The 27,069-nt window shown below is 37.2% G+C and overlaps 3 protein-coding genes across 8 annotated transcripts; 2 read left to right on the top strand and 1 right to left on the bottom strand.

Annotated features, from left to right (window-relative positions):
* Positions 1-999: 999 nt before the first annotated feature.
* Positions 1,000-7,207, bottom strand: LOC119981966. The gene is made up of 9 exons (XM_038825104.1): positions 7,097-7,207; positions 6,192-6,329; positions 6,025-6,109; positions 4,085-4,815; positions 3,853-3,996; positions 2,578-3,669; positions 2,408-2,503; positions 1,299-1,675; positions 1,000-1,211 (listed from the first exon to the last, which is right to left on the bottom strand). Exons 1-9 carry the CDS (start codon positions 7,205-7,207, stop codon positions 1,076-1,078), a joined length of 2,910 nt encoding a protein of 969 aa, XP_038681032.1. The 3' UTR covers positions 1,000-1,075.
* A 1,192-nt stretch (positions 7,208-8,399) lies between these two features.
* On the top strand, positions 8,400-15,096 carry LOC119982411. 4 transcript variants are annotated; one of them, XM_038825770.1, is made up of 12 exons: positions 8,400-8,593; positions 8,656-8,896; positions 9,838-9,962; positions 10,231-10,675; positions 10,807-10,925; positions 11,216-12,002; positions 12,249-12,701; positions 12,857-13,045; positions 13,170-13,397; positions 13,678-14,023; positions 14,115-14,287; positions 14,411-14,903. In XM_038825770.1, exons 2-12 carry the CDS (start codon positions 8,699-8,701, stop codon positions 14,495-14,497), a joined length of 3,150 nt encoding a protein of 1,049 aa, XP_038681698.1. In that variant the 5' UTR covers positions 8,400-8,593; positions 8,656-8,698; the 3' UTR covers positions 14,498-14,903. The 4 variants fall into 4 exon arrangements, with proteins under 4 accessions (XP_038681698.1, XP_038681694.1, XP_038681696.1 ...); XM_038825766.1 differs by having other exon boundaries at positions 8,403-8,593; positions 14,115-14,301; positions 14,411-15,096; XM_038825768.1 differs by having other exon boundaries at positions 8,403-8,593; positions 8,648-8,896; positions 14,115-14,301; positions 14,411-15,096.
* A 1,612-nt stretch (positions 15,097-16,708) lies between these two features.
* LOC119981733 (ATP-dependent DNA helicase Q-like 4A) lies at positions 16,709-26,994 on the top strand. 3 transcript variants are annotated; one of them, XM_038824844.1, is made up of 26 exons: positions 16,709-16,845; positions 16,923-17,026; positions 17,121-17,285; positions 17,735-17,804; positions 18,551-18,931; positions 19,370-19,540; positions 19,634-19,764; positions 19,858-20,206; positions 20,288-20,419; positions 20,758-20,844; positions 20,954-21,081; positions 21,852-21,972; positions 22,079-22,209; positions 22,277-22,412; positions 23,185-23,308; positions 23,381-23,451; positions 23,576-23,644; positions 23,827-23,955; positions 24,052-24,210; positions 24,313-24,393; positions 24,498-24,659; positions 24,805-24,860; positions 25,647-25,779; positions 25,867-25,961; positions 26,162-26,239; positions 26,323-26,994. In XM_038824844.1, the coding sequence occupies exons 2-26, from the start codon at positions 16,998-17,000 to the stop codon at positions 26,699-26,701; spliced, it is 3,567 nt and encodes a 1,188-aa protein (XP_038680772.1). In that variant the 5' UTR covers positions 16,709-16,845; positions 16,923-16,997; the 3' UTR covers positions 26,702-26,994. The 3 variants fall into 3 exon arrangements, with proteins under 3 accessions (XP_038680772.1, XP_038680770.1, XP_038680771.1); XM_038824842.1 differs by having other exon boundaries at positions 22,058-22,209; XM_038824843.1 differs by lacking the exon at positions 16,709-16,845 and having other exon boundaries at positions 16,876-17,026; positions 22,058-22,209.
* The last annotated feature ends 75 nt before the right edge of the window (positions 26,995-27,069 follow it).

The following is a 27,069-nucleotide window of genomic DNA, read 5'->3' as shown; positions in this document are numbered from 1 at the left end:
AAATTGCAGGAATGGTTCAGTGCTCGTCGTAATAACGCAGCATCTGTCACGTCTTACCTATGTTGCGAGTGTGACAAGGAAGTTAGAAAGAGAAGCAATAGGTCACAACGACTAAATGTTCAACCGATAAGCCATAGTGAGTACTATGTACGAGATGGTGATCAAGATGGACAGGTTGATCTGCAAAACAAGACATGTTCATGCCGTGTGTTTGATCTTGACCAACTTCCTTGTGTACACGCATTGGCTGCATGTCGAGTTCGGAACATATCTTTTAATTCCTTGTGTTCTCCGTACTATACGAATGAGGCCCTAATGTTAGCTTATGCTGAAGCTATATACCCAGTAACTATTGAGGATCAACGCAAAGTTAGCGAGGACAACGTATTGCTCCCACCGGCGACTAGACGTCAAGGGGGGAGGCCAAGACAACGAAGGATCCCATCATCTGGTGAAACTATAGCAGTGAGGATATGTTCCCGGTGTCGACAGCGAGGTCATAATCGTCAAACATGCAAAGAGCCAATCGCATTGACTCCAACATCATAGATGTAACATGCATTGACTCCAACATCATAGATGTAACATGCATTGACTCCAACATCATTAATGTTATGATTTTTGATAAATTCATTAATCAGTTAACTGTATTACTCGAACAGAATCAATGTATTACTCCAACAGTTAAATGTTTTACTCGAATAGCCTGGACAATTACTCGAAATGGGCCATCATTTACTCGAATAGACTCAACAAATACTCGAACATGTGCCACCAATTACTCGAATAGACCCAAGAAATACGCTAAATGGTACACCTAGATACTCGAATATACTCAACAAATGCTCGAACATGTGAATTACTCGATCATTTAATAGGTTACTCGAACATGTGAATATTATATTACTCGATCAAATAAGAAAAGTACTCGAACAAATATACATTATAGTATATTACTCGATGATAATAGGTAATTACTCGAACAAATGTACCTTGCATTACTCGAACCAATATTTGTATTACACTGAGTTATATACAATTTAATAGGATGAAAATAAATATTTACAAAAGTAAGTTAAAAATGTTGTCCGTATGACTCGATTGCGAATTTCCTCCTGTAAAACATCATGTCTGTCTGATTAATAAGTTGTATTGGCATTCCTGCACTCAATACCTCTATAAATTTTATTGTGAACATCCCACAATCTCCCCTGTAAAACATAAGATAGCATATATGTTACAAAAATATATAAACGTTAACCACCATGAAAAATTTATCTAACACTGGAAACATTTACCCGGTCTCTTGCTGAGGAACAACTTGCAATCTATGAGCAGGCCATGGGGCGACTCCTGCATCAATCCCACCCAAACGAAGGATGTATGGCAACATAGTCCTCAACGGTTTCATATGATTATTGCAATCCTCCTTGCTGGTGATTGAAATTTTGGGATCATATACATTGATCCATTTGTTGCCAACTTCAACCTCAATTGCAACCCAATGGATATTTCTCCAGTTCATGGGAAAGTAAATGTAATCTACACCATTCAATGGTATGGACCCTTCAGGGTTTTTTCCAGAAATATAGTGTTCAAAGACTTCATGTTTGTCCCATTCTCCAACATTATGAGGATCTTTAGTGAACTCATTAAAGTGGGATTCAACTGATACCTGTAAAATGTACTATATTATTTTTTCTCAAATACTCGAACATCCGACTAAACTACTCGAACATGTGAAATAAAATACTCGAACATATGAAATAAAAATACTCGAACATCCGACTAGAATACTCGAACATGTGAATTAAAATACTCGAACAACTGACTAAAAAACTCGATCATGTATCTTAAAAAACTCGAACATGTGAAATAAAATACTCGAACATCCGACTAAACTACTCGAACATGTGAATTAAAATACTCGAACAACTGACTAAAAAACTCGATCATGTATCTTAAAAAACTCGAACATGTGAAATAAAATACTCGAACATCCGACTAAACTACTCGAACATGTGAATTAAAATACTCGAACAACTGACTAAAAAACTCGATCATGTATCTTAAAAAACTCGAACATGTGAAATAAAATACTCGAACATATGAAATAAAAATACTCGAACATCCGACTAAACTACTCGAACATGTGAATTAAAATACTCGAACAACTGACTAAAAAACTCGATCATGTATCTTAAAAAACTCGAACATGTGAAATAAAATACTCGAACATATGAAATAAAAATACTCGAACATCCGACTAAAATACTCGAACATATGAAATAAAATACTCAAACATCCGACTAAAATACTCGAACATGTGAACTAATATACTCGAACATCAAGTTCAACAACTCGAACATCTAACAAACATACTCGAACACACATATAAAATACTTACAGTGAATATAGTGTCCAACAGCACAACCTTCTTCTTGAATATGGCAGGGTATTGCTTGATCCTCTTCATGAGGAGGTACATTGCGACGTCCATATGCTACAAAATCAAAGATAACTATAAGTAACTATTACGAATAATTTTTTTTTTAAATATGGTTATATATATGTTACCTGGTCTGTCAACCAGTAATCGGGTGTCATTGCGTTGATAAACCAATTTTTGTATAACTTCTTTCCACCAACAACCAAATAAGATGTATCCTCAGCCCTGTTTCTTACCCATGCTTCAAATCCTTGTCTCCAAAGAGTCGAATACGACCTCTTTAAATTGATTGGCCAAGGACCATCAATATTTTGGTTGGTGCTTCTTTCTTGTGATTGACACTCTGTTCGCATTGGATTATATATATTTACACGTCTCGATGTGGAACCTCTTTTTCTTCCCCGTGTAAATGTGTACTTGGCTTTTGGAATCTCTTCAACTCCAATTGAACTTTTGTCTGTCATTGGCTGTTCAAACACTTGTTCTGTGAGATCCATCAATCCAGCAACTACGGCTGCATCCTCAACATCATCGGCATGTCTAACAGGGGAAACTGTCTTTCCCTCATTGTCCTCCTCCTCTTTATCCGCATCATACGTTTCCTCCTGGTCCTCTTTTTTATCCTCATCATGCGTTCCCTCATCATTCTTTTCACCCTCATCATCCTTTCCCTCATCATCTTTTTCACCCTCATCCTTTCCCTCGTCATCCTTTTCACCCTCATCATCCTTTCCCTCGTCATCATTCTCATCCTTTTCATCCTGATTTCCATCCTTATCCTCCTTTTTCTCCCAATTTCCTTTTAACACTGCCAGACCTTCGTAAATTGCCTTGGTAGTCTCAAAAAAACCAGTAATGCTTTCAACAATTTCCTTTTTCATGTCCAAAAGTTGACCACCATGCTCTCCCAACTTCTGCTCTATGGCATCGAACTTGGCCTTCAATATCAAATTCCCTCCAGCTTTATGTGCATGTGCATGCTCGATGTGATCATCCCTTCTCTTTGTTCTTTTCTCTTTTCTCATTTTTTCTTCAACATTAACATCGTAATCCCTCCTTCTCTTAGTTCTTCTCTCTTTTCTCTGTTTCTCTTCTTCATCTTCTTCAGACTTATCTCTGCTTCTTTTAATTTCTCTTTTCTTAATTCTCTTCATAACCTCCCTAACATAATCCTTCTCCAGCTCAGCCTCTGTTGGCACTAGAGCATCATGAACCTCAATCTGTGAAGATTAAAACAAAGTGATGAGTGAAATTAGAACACCAAAATACAAATACTCGAACATCAACCTACAACTACTCGAACATGTTACTATAAATACTCAACTATAAAACTACAAATACTCGAACATAAGACTAAAACTACCCGAACAACAAATTTTATTAAACATTTTAACTTCACTAACCTTTATCAGTTCAAATACATCTGACACGATGTCATCTGAAGTAGGGGTTTGATTCCCTGAGTACTTGAGTATTCTGGGGTGTGTTTCACCACATTTGGTGGCATACCTCTGGGCTATAATGGGTACAATTTCATACGCCCAAATCTTCAAATAATCAAAAAAAATATTGGTAAACTATTATTACAATAAATAATAAACAGAACACAAATAGAATGATCTTTTTTTTTTTTACCTGGAGTACTATTGGCATTCCATAAAGGCTGTATGTCTCCTTTGCCTTACCCTTACTCAAGTATTTTTCAGCCCTTCCAATCATGGCACATGCAAGAGAGGTAGCAGTACGTTCGTAGCAAACGCTTCCCCATGGATATTGGTTGAAGGCATCCAAATCATCCACAAGTTGGAGCCACTTAATATTAATGGCATTTCTTCTCTCTCTAGGCATCAATACAGACTCAACAAAATACACCAAAGCTAACTTCAAAGCATCATGAGCATTATCACATTTATCGAATGCCTCTTCCAGCTCAGCTCTGCTTACATTGGTCCCCTTCCCCTTACCCTTGCCCTTTCCACATTTTTCTTCAAAATAAAGGGATTTTAGCCTATTAACAGATGTATCAACCAGACTTGACACATCGGGCACAGATTCTGTACATAATAGTCCGGTGATAATCACAAAATCTTCAATACCAAATGTGCACTTCTTTCCACCAATATTGAAATGCAATCTTTCTCCAAAATCACCCTGGGGAGAAACAATTTGACGTAGTAGAAGCTGGTGTATCAGTTGTGAAGAACAACTGATGTCATGTACATCCAGCATCATGCCAAAGCATGATTGCCTAAAAACCTCAAGTTGCTCCTCATTCAACTTCAATTTAATTGAAGTGGTAACAACTGATATGTTTGAAAATGTGGTTACCCGGGCGGGGAAATGTTGCTCCTCACTTATCAGATAGTCTACATGGGACAATTAATTAAAACACAAAATTAATAATACTCGAACAACCAAACTAAAATACTCGAACAATAAATCATATATACTCGAATAGTCAAACTAAAATACTCGAACAGTAAATCATATTTACTCGAACAATAAACTCAAATACTCGAACAACAAACCATATTTACCCGAACAATCAAACCAATATTTACTCGAACAATCAAACCATATTTACCCGAACAATCAAACCATATTTACCCGAACAATCAAACCAATATTTACCCGAACAATCAAACAAATATTTACTCGAACAATCAAACCATATTTACCCGAACAATCAAACCAATATTTACTCGAACAATCAAACCAATATTTACTCGAACAGTCAGTCAAATAAAAATACTCGAACAGTAAACCATATTTACTCGAACAGAACCGCCAAATACTCGAACAGTCAACCATATTTACTCGAACAGAGCAGCCAAATACTCGAACAGTCAACCATATTTACTCGAACAGAACAGTCAAACCCAAATCCCCAAACAGGATAATCTATTTACCCGAACAGTCAACCCAGAAAACTCGAACATCAACCAGAAAACTCGAATAGTAAACCATATTTACTCGAACAGAACAGCCAAATACTCGAACAGTCAACCATATTTACTCGAACAGAACAGTCAAACCCAAATCCTCAAACAGGATAATCTATTTACCCGAACAGTCAACCCAGAAAACTCGAACATCAACCAGAAAACTCGAACCGTAAACCATATTTACTCGAACAGATCATTCAAATCCAAATATATAAACAGGATAATCTATTTACCCGAACAGTCAACCCAGAAAACTCGAACATCAACCAATAAAACTCGAACAGTAAACCATATTTACTCGAACAGATCATTCAAATCCAAATATATAAACAGGATAATCTATTTACCCGAACAGTCAACCCAGAAAACTCGAACATCAACCAGAAAACTCGAACAGTAAACCATATTTACTCGAACAGATCATTCAAATCCAAATATATAAACAGGATAATCTATTTACCCGAACAGTCAACCCATAAAACTCGAACATCAACCAATAAAACTCGAACAGTAAACCATATTTACTCGAACAGAACAGTCAAACCCAAATCCTCAAACAGGATAATCTATTTACCCGAACATCAAATCATAAAACTCGAACACCAACCTATCATACCCAAATCCACTAACAACATACTGGAAACCTAAACCCATAAACGCTAATGAAATATGGAAACCCTATAGCTGGAAAAACTAAAACCCTAAGCACCCACCACTGATAAAATCAAAAACACAAACCGTGATCACTGCTTACTGGAACGAAACACAAATACAACACTAAATAATACATAACATACCCATGCTGTACCAGGTCGAATGTCACAGAAATCGTATATGACAGTGTATTCGAGAATGGAGACTATCGGAAATCGTCGAAAAAGAACGTTAAAGAAGAAAGAAGAAGGTGAAGGATGTTGCGGGAAGTGGAGGCCGGCCTTTGAACCAAAACTATGTCGTTCCAATGTGGAATAAGGGTATTTGGGACAATTCCTTTCAAAAAAGTGTTAGATTTCATGTTTTTAAAAAAGTGGGTTAGTTTTCAAAATTTGGTTTAAAAAAGTGTTACTTTTCCGAAAAACCCAATAATATATGATTGCTTAGTAATTACTAAAGGGATTTACATGAATAAAGTATGGTAGAATTAGTAATACCTGAAAGCATTTATCTATATGGTGTTCATGTTATTTTCTCTCTAATAAAGCGATTTGATAGTGATGACATGCAAAATCATACCAACCTCTTCATTATTCCGTAACCAACTCCTCGATTCTATAGACATCTTAATTTATCATAATAAGGATCAGAATGTTGTTGTTCGGTCTCTGCACAATTAGAAAATATAAGCTTTTGGGATCCTCATAATGTATCTCAGGAGGACGCTCCGATACTCACGTTAAATCAATAGGAAATAAGGTTAGTGAGACAGTTTAGTATTTAGAGCCCTCGCTTTTAACTAGCAGTGAATAGTGAAAGAAAGAGATATTTGCCTTAGCGGAGGTCTCCATTTATATGAATTTTGAAACATGGATCTCCACTGATTGCATGTGAGATTTTTCGGGGGTGAATCTCCTAAAGATCTCTTACGGATCACCTAATAGATCTTCATCTTAATAGGTGATGAGTGCTTCTCGGTATCCTATGTGTTTTGGTCACTCGAGGCTCCTAAGGTCATGCTTTTCTGACGATACCGAGGAGTGCATACCGGAGTGACGTATGGTTTTATCGAGATATTCCCCAGCCTCATCTCCTCTCCTTCATTATGTGTGGTGACACGTGTTAGTGTCTCATTCAAGAAGTATTTTGGTGTTGTCATATAGTAATTCATCATTCATATCAAAATGTCAAAGTGAAAATTTTAAAGATACTGAACAGTTTAATTGTCTAATATTTATGAACTTGTATTTTCTGAAAATATGTTACAAACATTTTTTTTATATGAATTGTTTGTAAATATGTTTATTTTTTATTTTTTAAGATATGTATGTGCAATTCATTACTATGGACCTCCTTCATTTGAGTGTGCAAATAAATACCACAAAAAAACGTGGATATTCAACTAGTTTTAGAAACCACTCAACACACATTTATGTATAAATGTTAAACGGCTAGTCAAAGAGTTGGCCTATATTTTCATTATTTGATTCAAAATTCATTGATATGAACATTGAAAACATAAATGAGGATTTTCTCATAAATGTGTTCATTACTTCATTGTCAATTTCTCACTTAAGTTTTTCACATCAATGTGATTTAAGATTTTATTTGAGTGTGAGTTTAGAATGTAGAAATTCAAGCCCAAACACACCAATAAAAAGTGTTTGTTATTGGTCACGAATCACACATATTTTTTTCAGGTCGTCTCCTTAGTACTCAGATCTAGAAAACTCGTTTGTTGTGTGAGGAAGTGCTTGACTTTTGCTTATATGCCACTCTAATGAACTGACATAACATATGAGAATAGTAAGTCTTAACATTTTCTCGCACTTGTGGGCTCGGTTGTGCGAGACCCAATAAGTCGACACAAGTAGAGGTTATGTTCAAATGATAAAGTGTTTGCTCCGATATCATGTTATAAATCTAAGCCAAACGCATCAACAAATATTGTCATCTCTAAATCACAAGTCCACACAAATTTATTTTCTTAGGTCGTCTCTTTAGTATTTAGGTCCAGAAAACACGTATGTTGTGTGAACAGTGCTTGACATTTATTTATATGTCATTCGGTTGGATTATATCATTTCGATGTGCGATTATAAGTTTTAAAGATATTTGAATGATAGTGAGTGTGGGTGGTATTTAATTACGGAATTTTTAAAAATATATGAAAGAAATTTTTTTTTTAGTTAAAATTAGAAAAAAAAAAAAAAGGCGTGGCAAAGTAGTCAATATGGTAGGTGATAGAGGTCAAAGAAAAACAACAACGAGGAGAAAAGAGAGGCGAGCCTCCCATGACGTGGCGGCTACCCGGATAACGCATTCCAGACGCGCTTTATTAAATCTCTCTCTCTTTCCCAACATCAAATGCAAAACCAAACCCAAATTGAGCTCTCCCCATTTCTCTAGAAACCGAAGCAGTAGAAAACCAGAGTCTACTTCACCAATGCGTTCATATTTCTCTGTCTCTGCAATCAAATTATAATTTATTCAATCAATTAAGTGATTCTCTACCTCTGAAATTCATCAACACCATCATCGGTGTATATATATATATATATATATATATATATATATATATATATATATATATATATATATATATATATATATATATATATATAGAGTCAGTCGTGGTTATCGATTGTTGATGGAGTCGCCGGAGAGGGGGAGAATGGCCGGAGGAATTATGCTGGATTTTCCGGTGAGTGATAATACGGCACCGCTATCGGCGACGCGGTTGAGAGTACCAAAAAGGCTGCGTGAAAGGCTCGTCACGGAGTGTAAGACGCCGAGTACTGTAGAAGAAATTGAGGCCAAGCTTCGGGACGCAGATCTTCGTAGAGAGGTTCCATTGAGTCGCACTCTCTCTATCTTTCTCGAAATTATTTTCTTGGTTTTCGGATTTTTCCCCCCCTTTTTTTTTATGCGTTTTGTTGGTGAGAACTTCTTGGAAACGCATAGGAATTTGTGAATATATACTTCTGGATATCCTGATCTCTATTGAGTACTAAACATAATACTTTGCTTAAGTGGTTAGCGTAGACTGCGTAGTTAAGGTATCTAATTTAGTTTACTTTCTTTCTAATTAAATTAATACAATTATTTAATCATAATTTTATTTCCTTTATTTTAATCTGCAGAATTCATTTTCACTTTTATAAATCGTTTCACGGTCCAATTCCAAATTTAACCACTGTATTGATTCTGAAGAACAGAGATGAATTTTTGTGTAGTTTGCTAAGAAAACTTAATACTGAGCATCTTGTTACTCTATGTAGCTTTTGTTTCTTTCCCTTTTCGAATTCTGAAGTTATTTTTATGATGTTTTGCAGTGAAAATCAAAGGATTCCAACGTCTTATCGCTTTGTTTATAATATTTTTTCTTTCCTTCGAGCGGGAGTAATGTGGTTGATTATAGAAATCTTGTTTTTGAAGATTTTTTCTGGTGTTATGTGAAGCATGTGGTTGCTCCTCACGTGAATTGTTTTTACGGTATTCACTTTGGAGTTTCCTTTTCACATGGGTCTTTCTCAAATTATTTTTGACTGTTTTTGTATGTATATGTCTTTTAACCTCCTTTTCCTTTTTTATATTTGTAAATTATTTTGTCAAAATTCATATGGTGTATGAAGTATGAACAATTTTAATTGAGGAAAATTTCACCTCCTCAATTTTATATCATGCCCACTTAAAGAGTTTTCATTCCAATTTTAGTAGTGTCATTTTTACTTGTTCTTGAACGTGTTATCGTAATGCTAAGCTTTGATTTGCTATTATTGAGTACAGCAATTTTACAAGAAAGTGTCAAACAAGGCGCGACCAAAGCCAAGAAGCCCTGTCCAATCTTCATCTCATGAAGAAGATCTCGGACAGCGCCTTGAAGCAAAGCTCCAAGCTGCTGAGCAAAAAAGGTGAATCTTGATAGGCTTATTTGTGCAAGTAAAGCACGAGCTTTCTAATTTAATTTTCTTTTTTTTGCATTAGTTAGGCCCTTGATTAAGCTTTTGTGGAATGGGCGGTTCCCTCCCCCCTCACCCCACCCCTAGTCAACTTTTTTGTCGCGTACTATAAAATAACAAATTTCTCTTACTGTTATGAATTGCCTTTTTGCATATTTTGGATATAATTGAATGGAAGTTGTAGTCTTAAGGCTTAACCTTGTGCTTGTCGGTCTTACAGGTTGAGTATTCTGGCAAAGGCTCAAAAGCGCTTAGCTAGGCTGGATGAGTTGCGGCAAGCAGCTAAAACAGAGGTTGAGATGCGTTTTGAGAGGGAACGTCAGAAGCTTGGCACAAAAGTAGAATCACGGGTCCAGCAGGCGGAGGCAAATAGATTGCTTATCATCAAGGCATATAGGCAAAGAAGATCCATTCTAGAGGAGAGATCATCTCAGTCATTATTGCGAAGGGTGGCTCGGGAGAACAGGTATAAGGAGTTTGTGCGAGCTGCAATTCACCAGAAACGTATGGCTGCGGAGAAAAAACGAATGGGATTGCTGGAAGCAGAGAAGAAGAGATCACATGCTAGGGTGTTGCAGGTGCAGCAAGTAGCCACTTCCATCTCTCACCAACGCGAGATTGAGAGGAGGAGGCTGAGGGAACAGTTGGAAGATCGACTCCAAAGGGTATGAATGCTGTCTTAAGTTGACCACCTTTGACCTTTCATTTCTGTTCAATTTCTTTGTTCTCTTTTTCTTGCTGGTCTTGATGTTACTTGTTATACTCCCTATTCACGTATCAACTTTATGTTAAGTAGGCAAAACGGCAAAGAGCAGAATATTTGATGCATAGAGGAAGGCAGCGTAATTATGTTCGAGTGAACTGGAATAGGTTGCACAGGCAGCAGGCTGATCTACTTTCCAGAAAATTAGCAAGGTACATAATGTAGGCCTTATCTGTATAGGAAAATACTTTGCACGACATCATCCATCTTGTTATTGTGTCCTATTACTTGTTTTCAGTGAATGCTCTTGTTCCGAGAAAAACAATTGTGCATTTAAGATCATGTGATAAATTATGAAAAAGGTGACCTGTACCCTTTGTAATATAGTAAGATGATGAACGGGTTATATTGTAAGAGGCACTTTCGTCTTTAGCTTGGATAATGTTTTTCTCTTGAGATAAATGCCACACAATTGTTAGCCTAATGTTTTACATTACTATAGGTGCTGGAGACGTTTCCTCAGGACTAGGAGAACTACCTTAGACCTGGCAAAAGCTTATGATGCCTTGAACATAAACAAGAGCCATGTGAAATTACTGCCTTTTGAGCAGCTTGCTCTACTGATTGAATCAACTGCTACCCTGCAAACTGTGAAATCACTACTGGACAGGTTAGAGAGCCGTTTTAAGCTTTCAAAGACTTCTACTTCTGCCAATCATCTGTCTGGTTTGGATGACATTGATCACCTTCTAAGAAGAGTTGCCACACCTAAAAAGAGGACTACCCCGAGGACTTCCATGAGGTACAGAGATGTAAAGAAAGCATCTTCAGTCAAGGAGGGAACCAAAGGTCCTGCTAAATTGTCAAGGTATCCTGTGAGAATAGTTCTTTGTGCTTACATGATATTGGGTCATCCAGATGCGGTTTTCAGTGGTCAAGGAGAGCTTGAAATTGCTTTGTCCAAGTCTGCAACAGAATTTGTCCGAGAGTTTGAGTTGTTGTTGAAGATAATACTAGAAGGGCCCATACAGAGTTCTGATGAGCTATCTGACACCACCACATCACACAAACGTTGGACCTTCAGGTCTCAGCTTGCAACTTTTGACCAAGCATGGTCTTCTTACCTAAATAGTTTTGTAGTGTGGAAAGTTAGGGATGCTCAGTCCTTGGAGGAGGATTTAGTTAGAGCAGCTTGCCAGCTTGAGCTCTCAATGATTAAAAAATGCAAGCTGACACCAGACGGAGATAATGATTCTCTTACTCATGATTTGAAGGCCATTCAGAAACAGGTTCTAATTTTAAATCCCTCATTGGCTTATCAAAGTGTCCTGATTGGTGAATTTCATTATATTTTTTGTATTCCAAAAAAGATGCAATTATTTTGATTGGTTTACCTGCCGAAATTTGGTACTGGTTTTCATGTTCTAGCACACAAGTGCGGAAAGATGGTATTGTTTTCATTTCCTATTGTAGTAGTATGTCAAAATTATTTGACAGCACTAATAGTGATTATTTTGAGTTCTGTTTTGATTCAGGTTACAGAAGATCAAAAACTTATTAGGGAGAAGGTAAAACACCTGAGTGGAGAAGCTGGGATTGAGCGTATGGAATGTGCTTTATCTGAGACACGATCTAAATACTTTGATGCGAAGGAAAATGGAAGTCCTGTAGGAATATTGTCTGTTTTGTCTCCAGGCTCATCTAGTACTAGTATCCCTGCTCACATGTCTTATGATCCGTACTCAGACAGACAAAGTAATGTGATTGAGGGTACTGAGAAACCAAGCACTGTTGTTCGCTCCTTGTTTAGGGAAGATAATTCATCATCATCTGAAAATTTTGGTCCTTTGTCATCAAGGAGCAGCTACGTAGATGGTCAGCTGTATGCTGAGAATGAAGTAATTGTTAATGAGTTTCTGCACGACCAGAAGAACCATGCTGTTTTGGATGGTATCAATGATTCACATGAAGATCAAAACAGTATAAAGGTTAGTATTCTTCTTCCTGTTGTGATTCTAAACCAACAATTGGTGGCAATTCAATATAAATTTGTTTTGCACTTCTTGATTTTCAGCAAAGAGATATGTTACTAGTTTCTCGGATTTCATGGAGTGTTTTCTTTATTTTTCTCAATCCTTTTTAGTCGAAGATAAGGGAGACGATGGAGAAGGCTTTCTGGGATGGCATCATAGAATCCATGAAACAGGATAAAACTAACTATGATCGGGTTGTCGAACTCATGAGGGAGGTAAGGGATGAAATTTGCGAGATGGCACCACAGAGCTGGAAACAAAACATTGTTGAAGCTATTGATTTAGAAGTTCTTTCCCAGGTAGCAGTGACTACCAGTTTGCCCTTTTTCGTTTTTATGTTCTTTTATTTTATTTCTTTTCTTCTCCCATCTAGCAACTATTGAGAGATTCTTACTCTTTGTTTTTATTTCTCTCTCCATTAAGATTCTTAAATCAGGTAACTTGGATGTCCATTACCTTGGAAAGATTCTAGAGTTTGCAATGGCCACTCTGCAGAAGCTTTCCTCTCCAGCCAGTGATGATGAAATGAGGGCCACTCAACAGAATTTATTTAAAGAGCTAACTAAAATCTGTGAAGACAGTGATGAATCACAGTTTTCTCATGTCACTGCAATGATCAAGGGTTTGCGCTTTGTCCTGGAGAAGATCCAGGTTTAATTATATTTCTTTTCCAAACCTTGTTAAATTTTACCTTTAGTAGCCTTTGGTTTTTTGCCTTGAATAGCTTTACTTGGCATGAGTTTGTAATGGGATGACCAGGGTCTCGGTTGCATATCGTGCCCCTCTTTTTGATGAGTCTGTCCTCACATGCTCACAAGTGGAATTTTATGTTTGTGAATATTCCAATGGTAAAAATATATATATATATATATATTTATTTTTTTTTGGCCATTGTTTGTAACTTAGTTCTTTTTTATAATTCTTGTGACAGGTACTAAAGAGAGAGATAAGCAAAGCACGAATAAGAATGATGGTGCCTCTGTTGAAGGGGCCTGCTGGTTTGGATTATCTTAGAGAAGCTTTTGCCAACCGTTATGGATCTCCTGATGATGCCCGCACATCTCTTCCAATGACATTGCAGTGGCTTTCATCTGTGTGGACTAGTAAGGATCAGGAGTGGATAGAACACTCAAATTTTATCTCACCTTTGCTTCGACCCAAAGGTTCTTCTCAGGGTTTTCTTCCTTCGACCGTCCTTAAAACTGGAGGACACTTTCTGGTTAAGACGAACCAGAGCGAAATGGATGCTTTACCGCCTGCTACTGGAAATGCTCCAGGTTTGATGTTTCTATGGGTTTTTTTTATTTGTCTTTTTTCCCCTTCCTTTCCTTAACATCCATCGTTTGCTCTTTTAAACCCTTATAACAGGCTGTCAACTACCAGAAAGCATTAATGGAGAAAGAGTTGATTTGTTAGTGAGACTTGGTTTGTTGAAGCTAGTGAGTGGGATTGATGGTCTGACGCAAGAAGTTCTGCCTGAAACTCTCAAACTTAATTTTGCTAGGTTGAGAGCTGCTCAGGCTCAAATTCAAAACAATATCGTAATTTCTACCAGGCAAGAAACACCCCACCCCCTTCCTCCCTCCCCCCAAGGTTTTGCAAGCATAATATCTGAGTTTTTCCGCGGCTCGGTTTATTGCTAACTGTAACTATATTTTGTGCAGCATTCTTGTTTGTCGACAAATGCTCCTGAGCGAGCAAGCAGTTGCCAACCCAACAGATATGGAAAGCATTCTCTTGAAGTGCACTGAACGAGTTTTAGAGCTCTTAGATCGAGTTGAGAATGTTAGCATGGAAGAAATTGTTGAAACTATGAGCAGATTCTCCAAAAATTCTGAGAAGGTTATAGATACAGAAAAGCTTCAAACGAGGAAACTAGTCATGATGAGGACGTTGGCGAAGAGCTTGCAAGCTAGGGATCCCGTGTTCGAGAAGGTTTCCCGGGCAGTTTATCTGGCTGCAAGGGGAGTTGTCCTTGGTGGTAATGGCCCTGAAGGTAAGAAATTAGCAGAGACGGCATTGCGGCAGGTCGGGGCTGTCGCCCTGACGGATAAGGTTGTGGAAGTTGCTGAAGTGTTGGGTGTGGCAGCAACTCTGTCTGTTAATGTCCACGGGCCATGGTATCGGAATCTGATTGAAAGCTTGTGATGGATTTGATATCTTAAACAGCAAATTAATCACACAGTTGTACATACTCGGGCTGTGAAGCTTTGTAAGTGTGGCGTGTCTCGTTGGAATAATGTCATGTCTCTTGTACAATTCTTTGGCCAACAGACAAAGATGTAAATAACATTTGAGCTACATTGAAGGTCCTTTGGATTGACCCCTTAATTTTATTGGGCTCGATGTATTTGTTTGGTAAACTTTAGTCACACCCCAAAGTTTACTAAAGACACCCCTTGTTAAACGAACCCCTCAAAATCTTACATTTTTACAAATACACCCAAAGTATACTAAATCTGAAACATTTTCAAAGTACACCCCAAACATAAAAATAGGGGACAAACCGGCTCTCAATCTACCTAGTTGTTTTGCTTTGCTTTGCTTTGCTTTTATGTTAGCTGGAGCTTCTCATCAAATGTCTTTGCTTTGTTGACTGCATCTTTCCCTAAGATAAAACCATTAGCAAAGGCAGCAGGTGGCAGCTTGTATAAATCGTCATAGAATTAGAAGCGAAATGCGGAAATGGTGACTACTGACAGTGGGTGCTAAGGCAGCAGGTGGCACCTTGTATTCTTCAGCCAGAGTTATGGTGGTCGTCAAATGGAGAGAAAACAAGGGTTCTTTTCGGCACTTAAAGGGGAAGTGGTTTCGACGCACCAAATCCTCTTGCCGTCACGTGCAGCGGTCGGAGCAGTTAATTGAGAGATCCAGAAACCTGAGGGCAGCAGAGGCTCGCCGCTGGAGGAGGGTCCGGACGGTAATGACGGCAGAGATTCAATGATAGAGGGTAGGTGGGGCCTTTGGATGAAGGAAAAGCTTTCGAAGACACCATCAGATGCTGGCTCAGCCTTCAAGCGGTCCGATTTGAGGTTGCTGCTTGGTGTCCTCAGTGCGCCGCTTGCACCTCTTCACATTTGCACCAGCGACCTTCTGCCTCATCTCAGCATCAAAGCACAGGTACAGAACTTGTAGAAGAACTCTGTTTTTCGAAGCATATGGGTATGGGTCATGGGGTGTTATGAACCGAATGTTAAAAGAATATACAGTCAATGCGAAGTCAACTTAAGTCGGGGTGTCTTCAGTAAACTTAGGGGTGTGACTAAAGTTTACCTATTTGTTTGGTACAGAAATCATAGGGTCCATGGACCGAGCTCCTAGACAGAATCTGAAGGGGTTTTGCAGAAGTGATGCCGGCCCAATTGATCGTCATGGGCCTCATGGCCCATCAGGCTAATCCATTAGACATCCCAACTAGCGAATCGTGCTTGATTACTTGTCATAATGCTCGTGTTTAGCGGTATTTTGCTCTGCTATCGGAGGATTTGAAGTCGGGATCAAGGCCACTAAGTGAAACTAGGAGTCACATATGCATAACTCACATTCAAGTTAAACAATCTCACTCTCATATCACTTGTTAAGAAACAACAAGGACTCCCTAGCTTAACCTTGATCATCTTTGTAAGATATTCTCCGCTTTTCCAAGCTAAGTCTCAACCCATCCCATAACTTCCAAGACCTTTTAGAGCTCACGACTTTTAAAACTGATATTACTTAATTAGTATTGTGAGATTTTTTATCAACACACAATCCTTTTAAATTCTAAAAGAAAAATTATTTTATGTTTTTTATTGTTTGATTTATTTTTATTTTAAAAGAAGGAGAACAAATAAAAATATTATCTAAAATTTGGTCAAATAAAAACTCTTATTATCTAAATTTTAGGGATTTAATTTGATTTGTCTAAAAGCAAAATATATTATTACATTTTCCGTACCGATATTGAGGCGAAAAAAAAATCCCGCCTTTCGACCGCTGATATTTTGAAAGTGTTTTTTTTTCCGCGCTCTCCCCTTTAAGCAAACACAATCCACCGCGGGTGACCTACAGAACGCGGTCGTTCCGTGCTACTAAACCCTAACAATATCGTCACTCGAAGGTCAGTTTCGTTCGAATCTGTAGACTCGACTGATCATTAATTCATTTGCTTAGTAAACTGATTTCAATCATTTCTAGGGTTTCGCTGATAATCGGTCTAGGAATGTGCCCTTGATTTACATAGAAGGTGGTGCAACTGAATATGTTGATTCAATGACGAAGGAGAATCATACTAGACAAAGGCAAATAACCATTTCTTATGATCTCTTCGTTCATGTTTTTTTAGTTTTGCGAGTTTGAATTTGCTTAGTCGTTTTCTGTTCAATCAATTTGCAGTACTGTTAGAGATTCTCGCGAAGGTAGAAACGGCTCTGAAAATCTCCCCAAAGTGAATTGGTTGCAGCACGCGAATGCCCTGGAAAATTTCACGTCCCAGAATAAGTTCTTGAGTTCAAATTTTCTGTACTCTTTAGAAACACAGAAACCCACCATGGGTGCAGTGTAAGTTACCGTCTCTATATGCTTCAATCCATTAAGCAATGTTTAAAATTATCAGGGTATGCATTTAGTTTATATTTATGTATGTGATACATAAACCTACGTCAGATAGTTCTTATTATTTTATATGTCACATTCGGAGTTTACATATGTGGCTCTGTTCTAATATTAAGAATAATATCCATGTAATCAAGCAATCATAAGCTTTCGGTGATCCTGTCACCTTTTACTCTCTGTATGGTGCAATATGATTTAAGAAATTGCGACTGTTCTTGCTTCCCTTGATTATACAAATTATTATTTGAGCTCATATTAGTAGTACAAGAATTCCTCGTAATATTGCTTGGAATTTGACGAGAAAAACGAACCTTGATTTATTGTGTTTGAGTTTATTTACCCTCAGGGCTAGTTAGATAATGATTTTCTAATTGTCACTTGCTTCATGTTTTAAGGGTAATTTCTCCCCAAATTCAGGATCCTCAAAGATTGCATAATGAGAAGGTTACAGAGCAGTTATCACAGGTAAGTTGAACTTGAGTTATTACATGGAGTAATTGTTTCTTTCATTCCAGATTATGTGTTAGGTTTCATATTCTTCATGTTATGATCACTCTCTCCGTCTTCTGGTCAGATTTTTGACGATATTAAAATAATATTCATTGTAAGCCCCATTTTTGGATTAAATCTTCGGGTATTGGCTTTAATGCATAAAAGTGCCAGTATGGGTTGTATAATTGTGGAAAAGAGCAGGAGGAAAATTTCATGACCAGATCAAGACTCGTAGCATCTGGAATATGAAAAATGACTTCCACCAAAATATTCCAAACCAAGAGTCATTTTCAATAGTTTGGGTTTATCTGAGGGAAAATACAATCAAATCTCCCCTCATTTTTGTGGTATGTCCAACTGCTCATAAAAAATTATTTTACTCTTCATTTTCCATCTCTCTTCCTGGTGTTAAACAAATGGCATCTCATTGGCATGCCTTTCTTTATAATGTAAATCCATATAGTTCAACACTACTTCCTTTTTTAGTCTATTTGCCAGAGGGTACCACTCGAAGTCAACTTTCATCTTTCGCCTAGTCTGGATTTATGATTAGATTATTTTGATTAGGATACAAGAACACTAAGTTGCTCTGGATTGTGAAGCTTCTAGTCTGTCTTCAGACTTGTAACTTTGTCCCCGGTCCAGAGGCATTGACGCAGTTAATTTTATTTAAATTTTGTCTGACTTGCTGATTTATTTTGGTTGAAAAACTTTTTCAGGCTTGGCACATTCTATCCAATCTTCAGATTTCTTCTAAGGGCTACATTAGACCTGGACGATATCTACCCTTTATGACTGATACTCATAATTCCAAGCAGGATTCCAGAAGATCTTCCATACAAAACTCATCTATCAGTGACACCAATTACAAAATGAGTGAATTTACAAGGGGCACTGGCCAGTTTCTGCCTAATATTGTTACAGTTTCGGAAGCTGGAGACTGTCCAGCGGGGCAGAGTAGAATGAGTGCATCGATGGCTAATGGTACTAATGCTGAATTTCTTGCTGGATCTGTCAGCAAGCACATAGCGAAAGGTAGTCACATGGAAGACTCTGCACACATCTTGGATGAGAACATGGATGATGATGACATACTCAAGGTATTTCGTACTATTGTTGCATAATTCAGTTTGATTTGGCTATAGTGAACTCGTTGATTGCATTAAAGCTTGCTCGACAAACCTTGGTTGGAACTTTAGGCTTTAGGTTACTTGGTTCTGTCAACGTGTAAATATGCATTATTATATAGTGATAATTGGTCTAATATATTTGACCAAAGTTCCAAATTTGCCCATCATATCAATTTTTTTTTTGTAATAAGTGTTATAGAAAGGTGATTATTGAAATTGACAAGTTAAACTCTTGGTTGATTAATTAGAAAATATCTTGTTAGCAACCATGGGCATTTTTTACTTCTCCAGAGAGTAATTTGATCCTATTTGGCTTCCTTTTCACTCCCCTGGCTTTCAGCTATCTCATTGTAAGTTATACTTTTTCTTATTTCTTGTGTTCATCCATCTCATGTGTGGTGACTGCAGACTATTGATGTGGACCAAATAGTTATGGAACACTATCAATCAAATTGCACGCCCCAACCATCAAATTCTAGGTTTCCTCCCATCACTCCCTCTGTAGACAACACTTTTTCTAGGCAAGCAGAGACTTCTTTGCCAGCCGAATTGTCAACAACCTGCAGTCATGGATTAAAGGTACGTATTATTGTCTGCATCTTTTGTTGTAAACTTTGAAGCCATCTTAATCTGTAGTCAGGCTAGTATACCTAATTCCTGAAATGAATACAGACAGGACTTTGTCCAGAAGCTGGGGGTCATTTGCAGGAAATTAAGGACATGCTAATTGCCATTTCAAATGAACTACTAGACAATGCAACCAACCTGACCTCAGAACAATTGGAGAAGCTTCGTCATGAAAGGTGTCGTTTTCTTCCCCTTCTTACATCTCTTTGATTAGTGTCACCTACTTTGAGAGAGTCAACTGCTGCTAATCCATCCTTTCATCTGCACAGGCTACAGCTGAAAAAGAAAATTCAGCTGCTTGAGAAGCATCTTTCCAATGACGAGAGGCAAAAGTCACATTTTGCTGCAAGCACAGCAAATTACACACCTCAAGGATCTACTTTTAGGATAGAACCCATGAGATTTGATGCTTTTGTTAATTCACAAAATGAGCGGGGTGGGTATGAAGACCGCAATTCGTCATCAGTTTCATTCTCTTATGTTGATGGATTTGGTGCTTCATCATGTCCAATTGACAGGGATCAACACATTCCTAAATTACTGGAAGTCAATTACATTGAAGGTGTAAATGACCCTAAATGGAGTAGCACTATTTTCCCCTGGACGAAAAAACTGGAGGTTCTTAACTGAACTGAATCATTTTCGGTATCCTAGTTGCATCACTTGTACTAATGTTTCCTTACCTGCTTTAACTTTCAGGCCAAGAACAAGGAAGTGTTTGGAAACCATTCATTCCGCCCTAATCAAAGAGAAGTAATAAATGCTACAATGAGTGGACATGATGTTTTTGTTTTGATGCCCACTGGAGGTGGAAAGAGCCTAACTTATCAGGTAGTATATGTTTTTATGCGAGGCATGTACTAATCCTGGTGCTTATTTCTGCATTGGAACTCGCTGATAATTTCATTTGCTTAATGTTTGTTTCTGTTTCTGACATGTTTCAGTCTATCACAAACTGCAGCTGTATACATTTTTTTCCTTCTTATGCTCGTCACATTATTGTTCTTCCAAAATGCCATAGACGTAGTTTTAAACTCTCTGCCACATTCCCTTTTCTTTAAATGGAAAATTACTATTTTAGAAATAGATTGGTTTAATTATTGCATTTTTAAAGTTTTTTTTATGGTTCAGTGCATTACTTTAGTGATTTATGTTCTTCTATTGTGTAGCTCCCAGCTCTTATTTGTCCAGGAATAACGTTGGTCATTTCTCCTCTTGTGTCTCTTATTCAAGATCAAATAATGCATTTGTTGCAGGTACTATCTATACTGTTAAATAAGGTCAAATATGTATTTTTCCCAGATATCCCCTCAGCTTTTCTTCGGACAACACTCTTAAAATTCTTCCATTTGTCCTTCATTATAGGCCAATATACCTGCTGCGTACTTAAGTGCCAGTATGGAGTGGAGTGAACAACAGGAGATCCTTAGAGAAATTGGTACTGATTACTGTAGATACAAGCTACTATATGTAACACCAGAGAAAGTTGCAAAGTGAGTTTTTTTTTTTTTTTAATTTGCAATTCTTTCAAACATTATGGTCCCCATCGATGCCCTTTTCTATGATTATTCTGTACCATGCATTGGTTTCTGGGCCTGACAAAGATTTTTTTTGCATGTTTAATGTTTCTTTTGTCACACCTATGAATCTCTACTCTAAGCTTTTTCTTTTGTAGTGTTTGCCTTGCAAAATTTTGCAGGAATTAGAGTTTTGAGTGTAAGCAGTTCATTTTTCCTTGTTAGTATTATTATCATGATTTTATGACCTGAGTTGGTGATTTGGTGTTTTGATTGACACCATCTCAATACATACTAAGATGCCTCTATCAACATTATAGGACTACATTTGAGTGCACAAACACACAAGGGCTGTTTGTATATTTGTAATATCTTGGTCAAGATAAATCTTAAAATCCTTAGACACTATCATTGCCATGACATTGTTTATGATCCCATTATCTAGTATGATCTACAATAAACTTGCTAAGATACTCAATGGTTTGTTAAAGATACCCATGACCACCTTTTTGATGTCCTACTTAATGCTATCAGTCAAAGCTTCAATCTTATTCAATAATAGCAAAGGAATGTTCAAAGACTTGCATTTATAGTTTTCATGGAAAATATTGCTGACTCTAATGTCAATAGTGTGGTATAGACTTGTAATGTGCATGTTCTGATAAAAAATAAAAAAAACTGCCAGTTTAGTGTCTGAATCTTGTACAATGCTGAGACTTTTGGGAACTCTATATTTTTTTCTGCAGAAGTGATCTTTTGTTGCGACATCTGGAGGGCTTGAATTCTCGCCAGTTACTTTCAAGAATTGTTATTGATGAAGCTCATTGTGTGAGTCAGTGGGGACATGATTTTCGACCAGATTATCAGGTTGTGACTTTTAAGTCCTTTTCCTTTACTTGCTGGTGGAGTAGATGAATTTTCTTAATACTAAGCTGCTCTGTGTGATTTCCAGAGTCTTTTTATCTTAAAACAGAAGTTTAAAGAGACTCCAGTGTTAGCTTTGACGGCTACTGCAACTGCCAGTGTAAAAGAAGATGTTGTGCAAGCTCTTGGGCTTGAGAATTGTATTGTTTTTAGGCAAAGTTTTAATCGCCCAAACTTATGGTAAGTGTTGAACAAATATGAAACATCACCTAAAGTTTAAATCGTACCTAATTTGGGACAATTTCAGGTATTCTGTAATCCCCAAGACAAAGAAGTGTCTTGACGATATTGACAAGTTTATTAAAGAAAACCATTTTGATGAATGCGGGATTATTTATTGTCTTTCAAGGATGGATTGTGAAAAAGTTGCCGAAAAGCTCCAGGTTTGTCTTCTTATTACCTTTTATTGGATTGGTTAGGATGCCTCATACATTTTATATAGATACTCTCATCATCATCTGCATCAGCATCAGCATCAGCAAAACTAAATGAAACTTATATAAAATCAACAATTGGGATTCTCTCTCCATTCAATCCGGTCTAAAGCTGTATTTTCCATCTACTCGTATATTATTCAAATTCTTTTGATTATTTACATCCATGTCCTATTTGGCCCTCTCGTCTCTTAGATTATCTACTTCAATTTTGTTAGCTTTCCTCGCCAGAGCATTACATCTCTGTTTTGCACATGGCCATTTTATCTTTAACATTCCTCTTTCGCAACTTCATTTGGAGTTACCTCCACCTTATATCAATTAACATCCTTTTCTTTCCCTTTTCTTGTTTTGCCATGTAACCTAGCCTCAAATGTTGGAGGTAAGGCTTTGAGTTTTATGGCTGAGCAATTTTTTTATAGGCGATTTTAGTCTCACAATCATATATTGATAGGTGTCAAAATGATTTATCTTTTCTCAAAATTTCTCCTTCACTGGCCCAATTTCTCTTTGATCTTCAAAGAAGTGGTTTTGGATAAAGGAATCCAAGCCAAGAAAGATGACGAGTCTCTCAGCAATCACTTTATCATAAAGATGAATTCACTTTATGTTTTTATTAAATTTCTGGCTGTGCCTTGCTAAGAGCTATTGCTCGTTAATTTAAAGTACATTTAGGCAAACTGTCCCAATTATTGCTGCGTGAGTTACTTTGCTTGTTCAGGAGTGTGGACATAAAGCAGCATTTTACCATGGTAACATGGATCCTCCTCAACGTGCCTTTGTTCAGAAGCAGTGGAGCATAGATGAAATCAACATAATATGTGCTACAGTGGCGTTTGGGATGGGTATCATTCAATGTTGCTGTTAGCTGTCTTGATTTTTGAAAATAACTAGGGAGTTAAACGTAAGTTTTTCAGGTATCAACAAACCGTATGTCCGCTTTGTAATTCATCATTCTCTTCCAAAATCTATCGAAGGTTACCATCAGGTATGCAAATCAGAATCTTGAAATACTTGTCAATTTTTGTTGTTATAATAGTTGAAAGAGGATATAGTATGCTGATTCAATCATGGAAATTTTCTAAGCCTTTTGGTTTTTTAACATGATCTAGGAGTGTGGTCGTGCTGGTCGTGATGGCCAACGTTCTTCATGTTTGTTGTATTACAGTTACAGTGATTATGTAAGTTTTTTTGCTAAAATACATGCACTTTGTTGTTATTTTCCAAGGTTTTTTTATTGGGTTATTTGTCAAGTTGGTATTTGTGCCTTTGCTCTAATTTGAAGGTTTGGGATTTGTGTTAAAAGTGATCACCTGGTATTTTCTTCTCTTCATTACTTGTCATATGAATCTTATCTCTCCAGATACGAGTCAAACATATGATCAGCCAATCAGGGATAGAGCAGAGTCCTGTTACACCTGGATTTAATCGTAACAATATGGCCAACCCAGGGAGGGTTCTAGAAACAAATACAGAAAATCTTCTGCGCATGGTATTCGATATGACTTGTCGATTTTGTTGCTGAGGATCTTACAAGTCAGAAATAAAATTTACAGAAAATGTCTCTCAAATGATTCAACTGTTTCAGGTCAGCTACTGTGAAAATGGCGTTGATTGTAGACGTTTCCTGCAGCTTTTGCATTTTGGAGAAAAATTTAATCCCGCTAACTGTAAGAAAACATGTGATAATTGTTCCAAGAATCAGAGTTTCATAGAGAAGGATGTCACTATGACCGCAAAACAATTGGTTTGAAAACTTTTCCATGGCCTCTCTTTATAGTTGATTTTGCTACAATCCATGCTTTTTTGCTAGCTCAATGATATTTGCAATGTAACTAATGTGATGTAGGTTGAACTGGTGAGGATGGTCAGGCAGCAGTTTTCATCATCTCATATTTTGGAAGTCTACCGGGGTTCTTTAAGCCAATTTGTATGTTTTTCATATACATCTAATGATTTATATAATCTACCCCTATTTCCTTTTTTTCTTGTTTTGTAGTATTTATTGCATATATTTGCCTTTTCAAAAAGTAGGTCAAGAAACACAGACATAATAATTTAAGCCTGCATGGAGCTGGAAAACATCTTGATAAGGGTGAAGCTTCCCGTGTATTGCGTCATCTTGTTACTGAAGATATTCTCGTGGAGGATGTTAAGAAAAGCGATCTTTATGGATCTACTTCATCAATTTTAAAGGTATTGCTAATTTTTCTAATTCATGAGGAGCTCAATTGTTTGATTTTTGTTATTCGTGTAAGACAGTTTCTCAGTGTATTTTCCCTAACTAATTACTTGTGTATATGAAATAGTTTCATTTTTTGTTGGTCTAATCAATTTTCAGGTGAATGACTCCAAGGCTAGCTCTCTCTTTCTTGGAAGGCAGAATGTTACGCTAAGGTTTAGCATCTTACTCATTACATAACAGTTCCATTAAATATTTATCGATTACGTAACAGTTCCATTAAATATTTTATCACAATTATGTATAAAATATGGGTTGGCCTTTTATCGATAAATGATCAATGTCCCAGATCCTTATTGATCTGGCACATGGCGTCTAACATCAGATGTAGAATGATTGTCCTCCCTAACCTTTTAGAAACAAAGGTTCAATTGCAATATTGTACTTGCTGTTATTGACAATATAGTTGCCGTTCTGCATTTGATAATGATATTTTATAATGTTTTCTGTACCATGCTATGCTTTCAATATTGAAGGTGGACTTACAGAGGGTTTCCGCTATAAAAAAATATTTTCGCTGATGTAAAGTAGAACCCAGTATATGGACTTTTTCTAATTTGTTCTCAATATTTTTGTTAGGATTGGGGCCAAGGTGGCATCCTCCCTTACGTCTAACCAGTACTTTAAGATGCATATAGTCAAAAGTGCTAATTGGGCCGCTTCTTGACAAGTGCGTCCAGATGAGACCTCAAACCTGATTCATGAAGTCATTGATAAACTTTAAGTAAATGGGAAAATATTAGTTATGTGACCACGTGGAAGGACTTGCAATTTAGAGTTGGTTCAAGTCTAAGTTCAGCTTTATGCTTTGCTTGTTCAAATTTCATGAGTTATCATTCTCTGGAATATGTTTGTCAGCAGAAGCTTGTGAACATTTAATTTCCCAGCTCAACCTCCATGGAAAAATACAATTTTGACACTGATGTACGATGTTCTTGTAGATTCCCTTGTTCTGTAAAAGCATCTAAACTCAGCAAGTCATTAGTGACCCCAGCGAAAGGCACACTGTTGCCTGGGAGGACAAGTCCTCCTCGGATGGACACGCCTGCACAAACTCCTTCTGAAATGGACTTGGTATGGTTTTTATCTCTCTCACTAGCTTCCTTTGATAGAATTTGCAATTACCTGAATTGCTTGAACAAGTTCTCTATATAATAACAGAGTCTCTCAGCCAAGCTATATTCTGCCTTGCGGAAGCTTCGGACTGTTATTGTTAAAGAATCTGTGGACGGGCTCAGTGCACAACATGTATTTGGGTAATCTCTCTGCTGGTGCCTATGATGATTTCTATCCTTGTGCATAATACTTGTTTATTTTGTTTCTGAAAAGGTAAAAGAAAAGTGGCTTATGATATACAAGTCGTATGGGGCCAAAATATTTATACTGAGATGACATTTTATGTTGCTTTTCATTTTCATGATATATGCTGATAACTCGTTGCTTTTCCTTGCCTTAGTAATGCGACCCTGCAGCAAATAAGCAAGAGAATTCCTAGATCGAAGGATGAGCTACTTGAGATAACTGGCATTGGGAAGTAAGTTTCCCAATTATGCTGTACACTACACAACTACCCATGAACTATTTTAAAATTTCTAAGAAAGAATCGGTTTTGTTCAGGGCAAAGGTAAGCAAGTATGGAGATCGGGTACTGGAAACCATTGAATCTACCATTAGAGATAACTACAATAGGGATAAAATTAGCAACAGTAGCAATGAAAGTAATGATTCAATAAAAAGGGGAAGAGATGCAAATGGAGATTTAAACTCAAACATGGAGGGGGAGGATGATTTCACCAAAAGCACCGGTAGATCAAAGAAAAGGGCAACCAGGAAAGAGAAGAAACGCGAGGAAGTTAATAACTCTGAGCCAGATTGTTTCATCCAATGCCTGGATGATGATTTAGATTTTGATGATGATATATATGAATTGGGTATACAGGCTGGTCAAAATGGTGCAGGAAGAGTCCTGCCTTCATGGTCGGCAAAAGGAAACTAAACTATCAAGAATGGTCTCATAATGCTTGTGCATATCAGGAAGAGCTGGATGCTGGGTGGTTGCTATAAGTGAATTTTTTTGGTTAATTTGAGGTTACACTGGATGTGTAACATTGATTTTTTTTTATTTGTAAAGTTTTGTTGTTATAGGTTTTCTTAATACTAGAATGAAGTCGATAATATTGTCTTAGCAGGTGTCAATTTTGCATGATTTGTTTTTTTTTTCCCTGACAATGAAGTTGATAATACTGAACATGAGTCGAAAATGAGAAATTTGTTGGAGTATTTCCTGTACGTGATGCATTGCATTGAAATTAAGTGCATTGATAAATGAGCGAGGGTTGGCACATGTGTAGCTCAATAACGAGG

The sequence above is a fragment of the Tripterygium wilfordii genome, chromosome 17, assembly GCF_013401445.1.
Source record: "Tripterygium wilfordii isolate XIE 37 chromosome 17, ASM1340144v1, whole genome shotgun sequence".
Lineage (NCBI taxonomy): Eukaryota > Viridiplantae > Streptophyta > Magnoliopsida > Celastrales > Celastraceae > Tripterygium > Tripterygium wilfordii.
The sequence above is the reverse complement of the archived record's forward strand: the minus strand, read 5'-3'. Positions and strand labels throughout refer to the sequence as shown.

What these genes read in the sequence shown, in the direction of transcription:
- LOC119981733 (XM_038824842.1), top strand. Translation starts at nt 16,998, where the DNA reads ATGACGAAGGAGAATCATACTAGACAAAG. An exon ending in GAAAGAGCCTAACTTATCAG is followed by an intron (nt 20,420 to 20,757) that starts GTAGTATATGTT and finishes TCTATTGTGTAG; the next exon opens with CTCCCAGCTCTTATTTGTCC. An exon ending in AGTGCACAACATGTATTTGG is followed by an intron (nt 25,962 to 26,161) that starts GTAATCTCTCTG and finishes TCCTTGCCTTAG; the next exon opens with TAATGCGACCCTGCAGCAAA.
- LOC119981966 (XM_038825104.1), bottom strand. Translation starts at nt 7,207, where the DNA reads ATGACAACACCAAAATACTTCTTGAATGAGACACTAACACGTGTCACC. An exon ending in TGTTGGACACTATATTCACT is followed by an intron (nt 1,676 to 2,407) that starts GTAAGTATTTTA and finishes TACATTTTACAG; the next exon opens with GTATCAGTTGAATCCCACTT. An exon ending in GTTCCTCAGCAAGAGACCGG is followed by an intron (nt 1,212 to 1,298) that starts GTAAATGTTTCC and finishes TATGTTTTACAG; the next exon opens with GGGAGATTGTGGGATGTTCA.
- LOC119982411 (XM_038825766.1), top strand. Translation starts at nt 8,699, where the DNA reads ATGGAGTCGCCGGAGAGGGGGAGAATGGCCGGAGGAATTATGCTGGAT. An exon ending in TGAAGGCCATTCAGAAACAG is followed by an intron (nt 12,003 to 12,248) that starts GTTCTAATTTTA and finishes GTTTTGATTCAG; the next exon opens with GTTACAGAAGATCAAAAACT. An exon ending in AAGATCAAAACAGTATAAAG is followed by an intron (nt 12,702 to 12,856) that starts GTTAGTATTCTT and finishes AATCCTTTTTAG; the next exon opens with TCGAAGATAAGGGAGACGAT.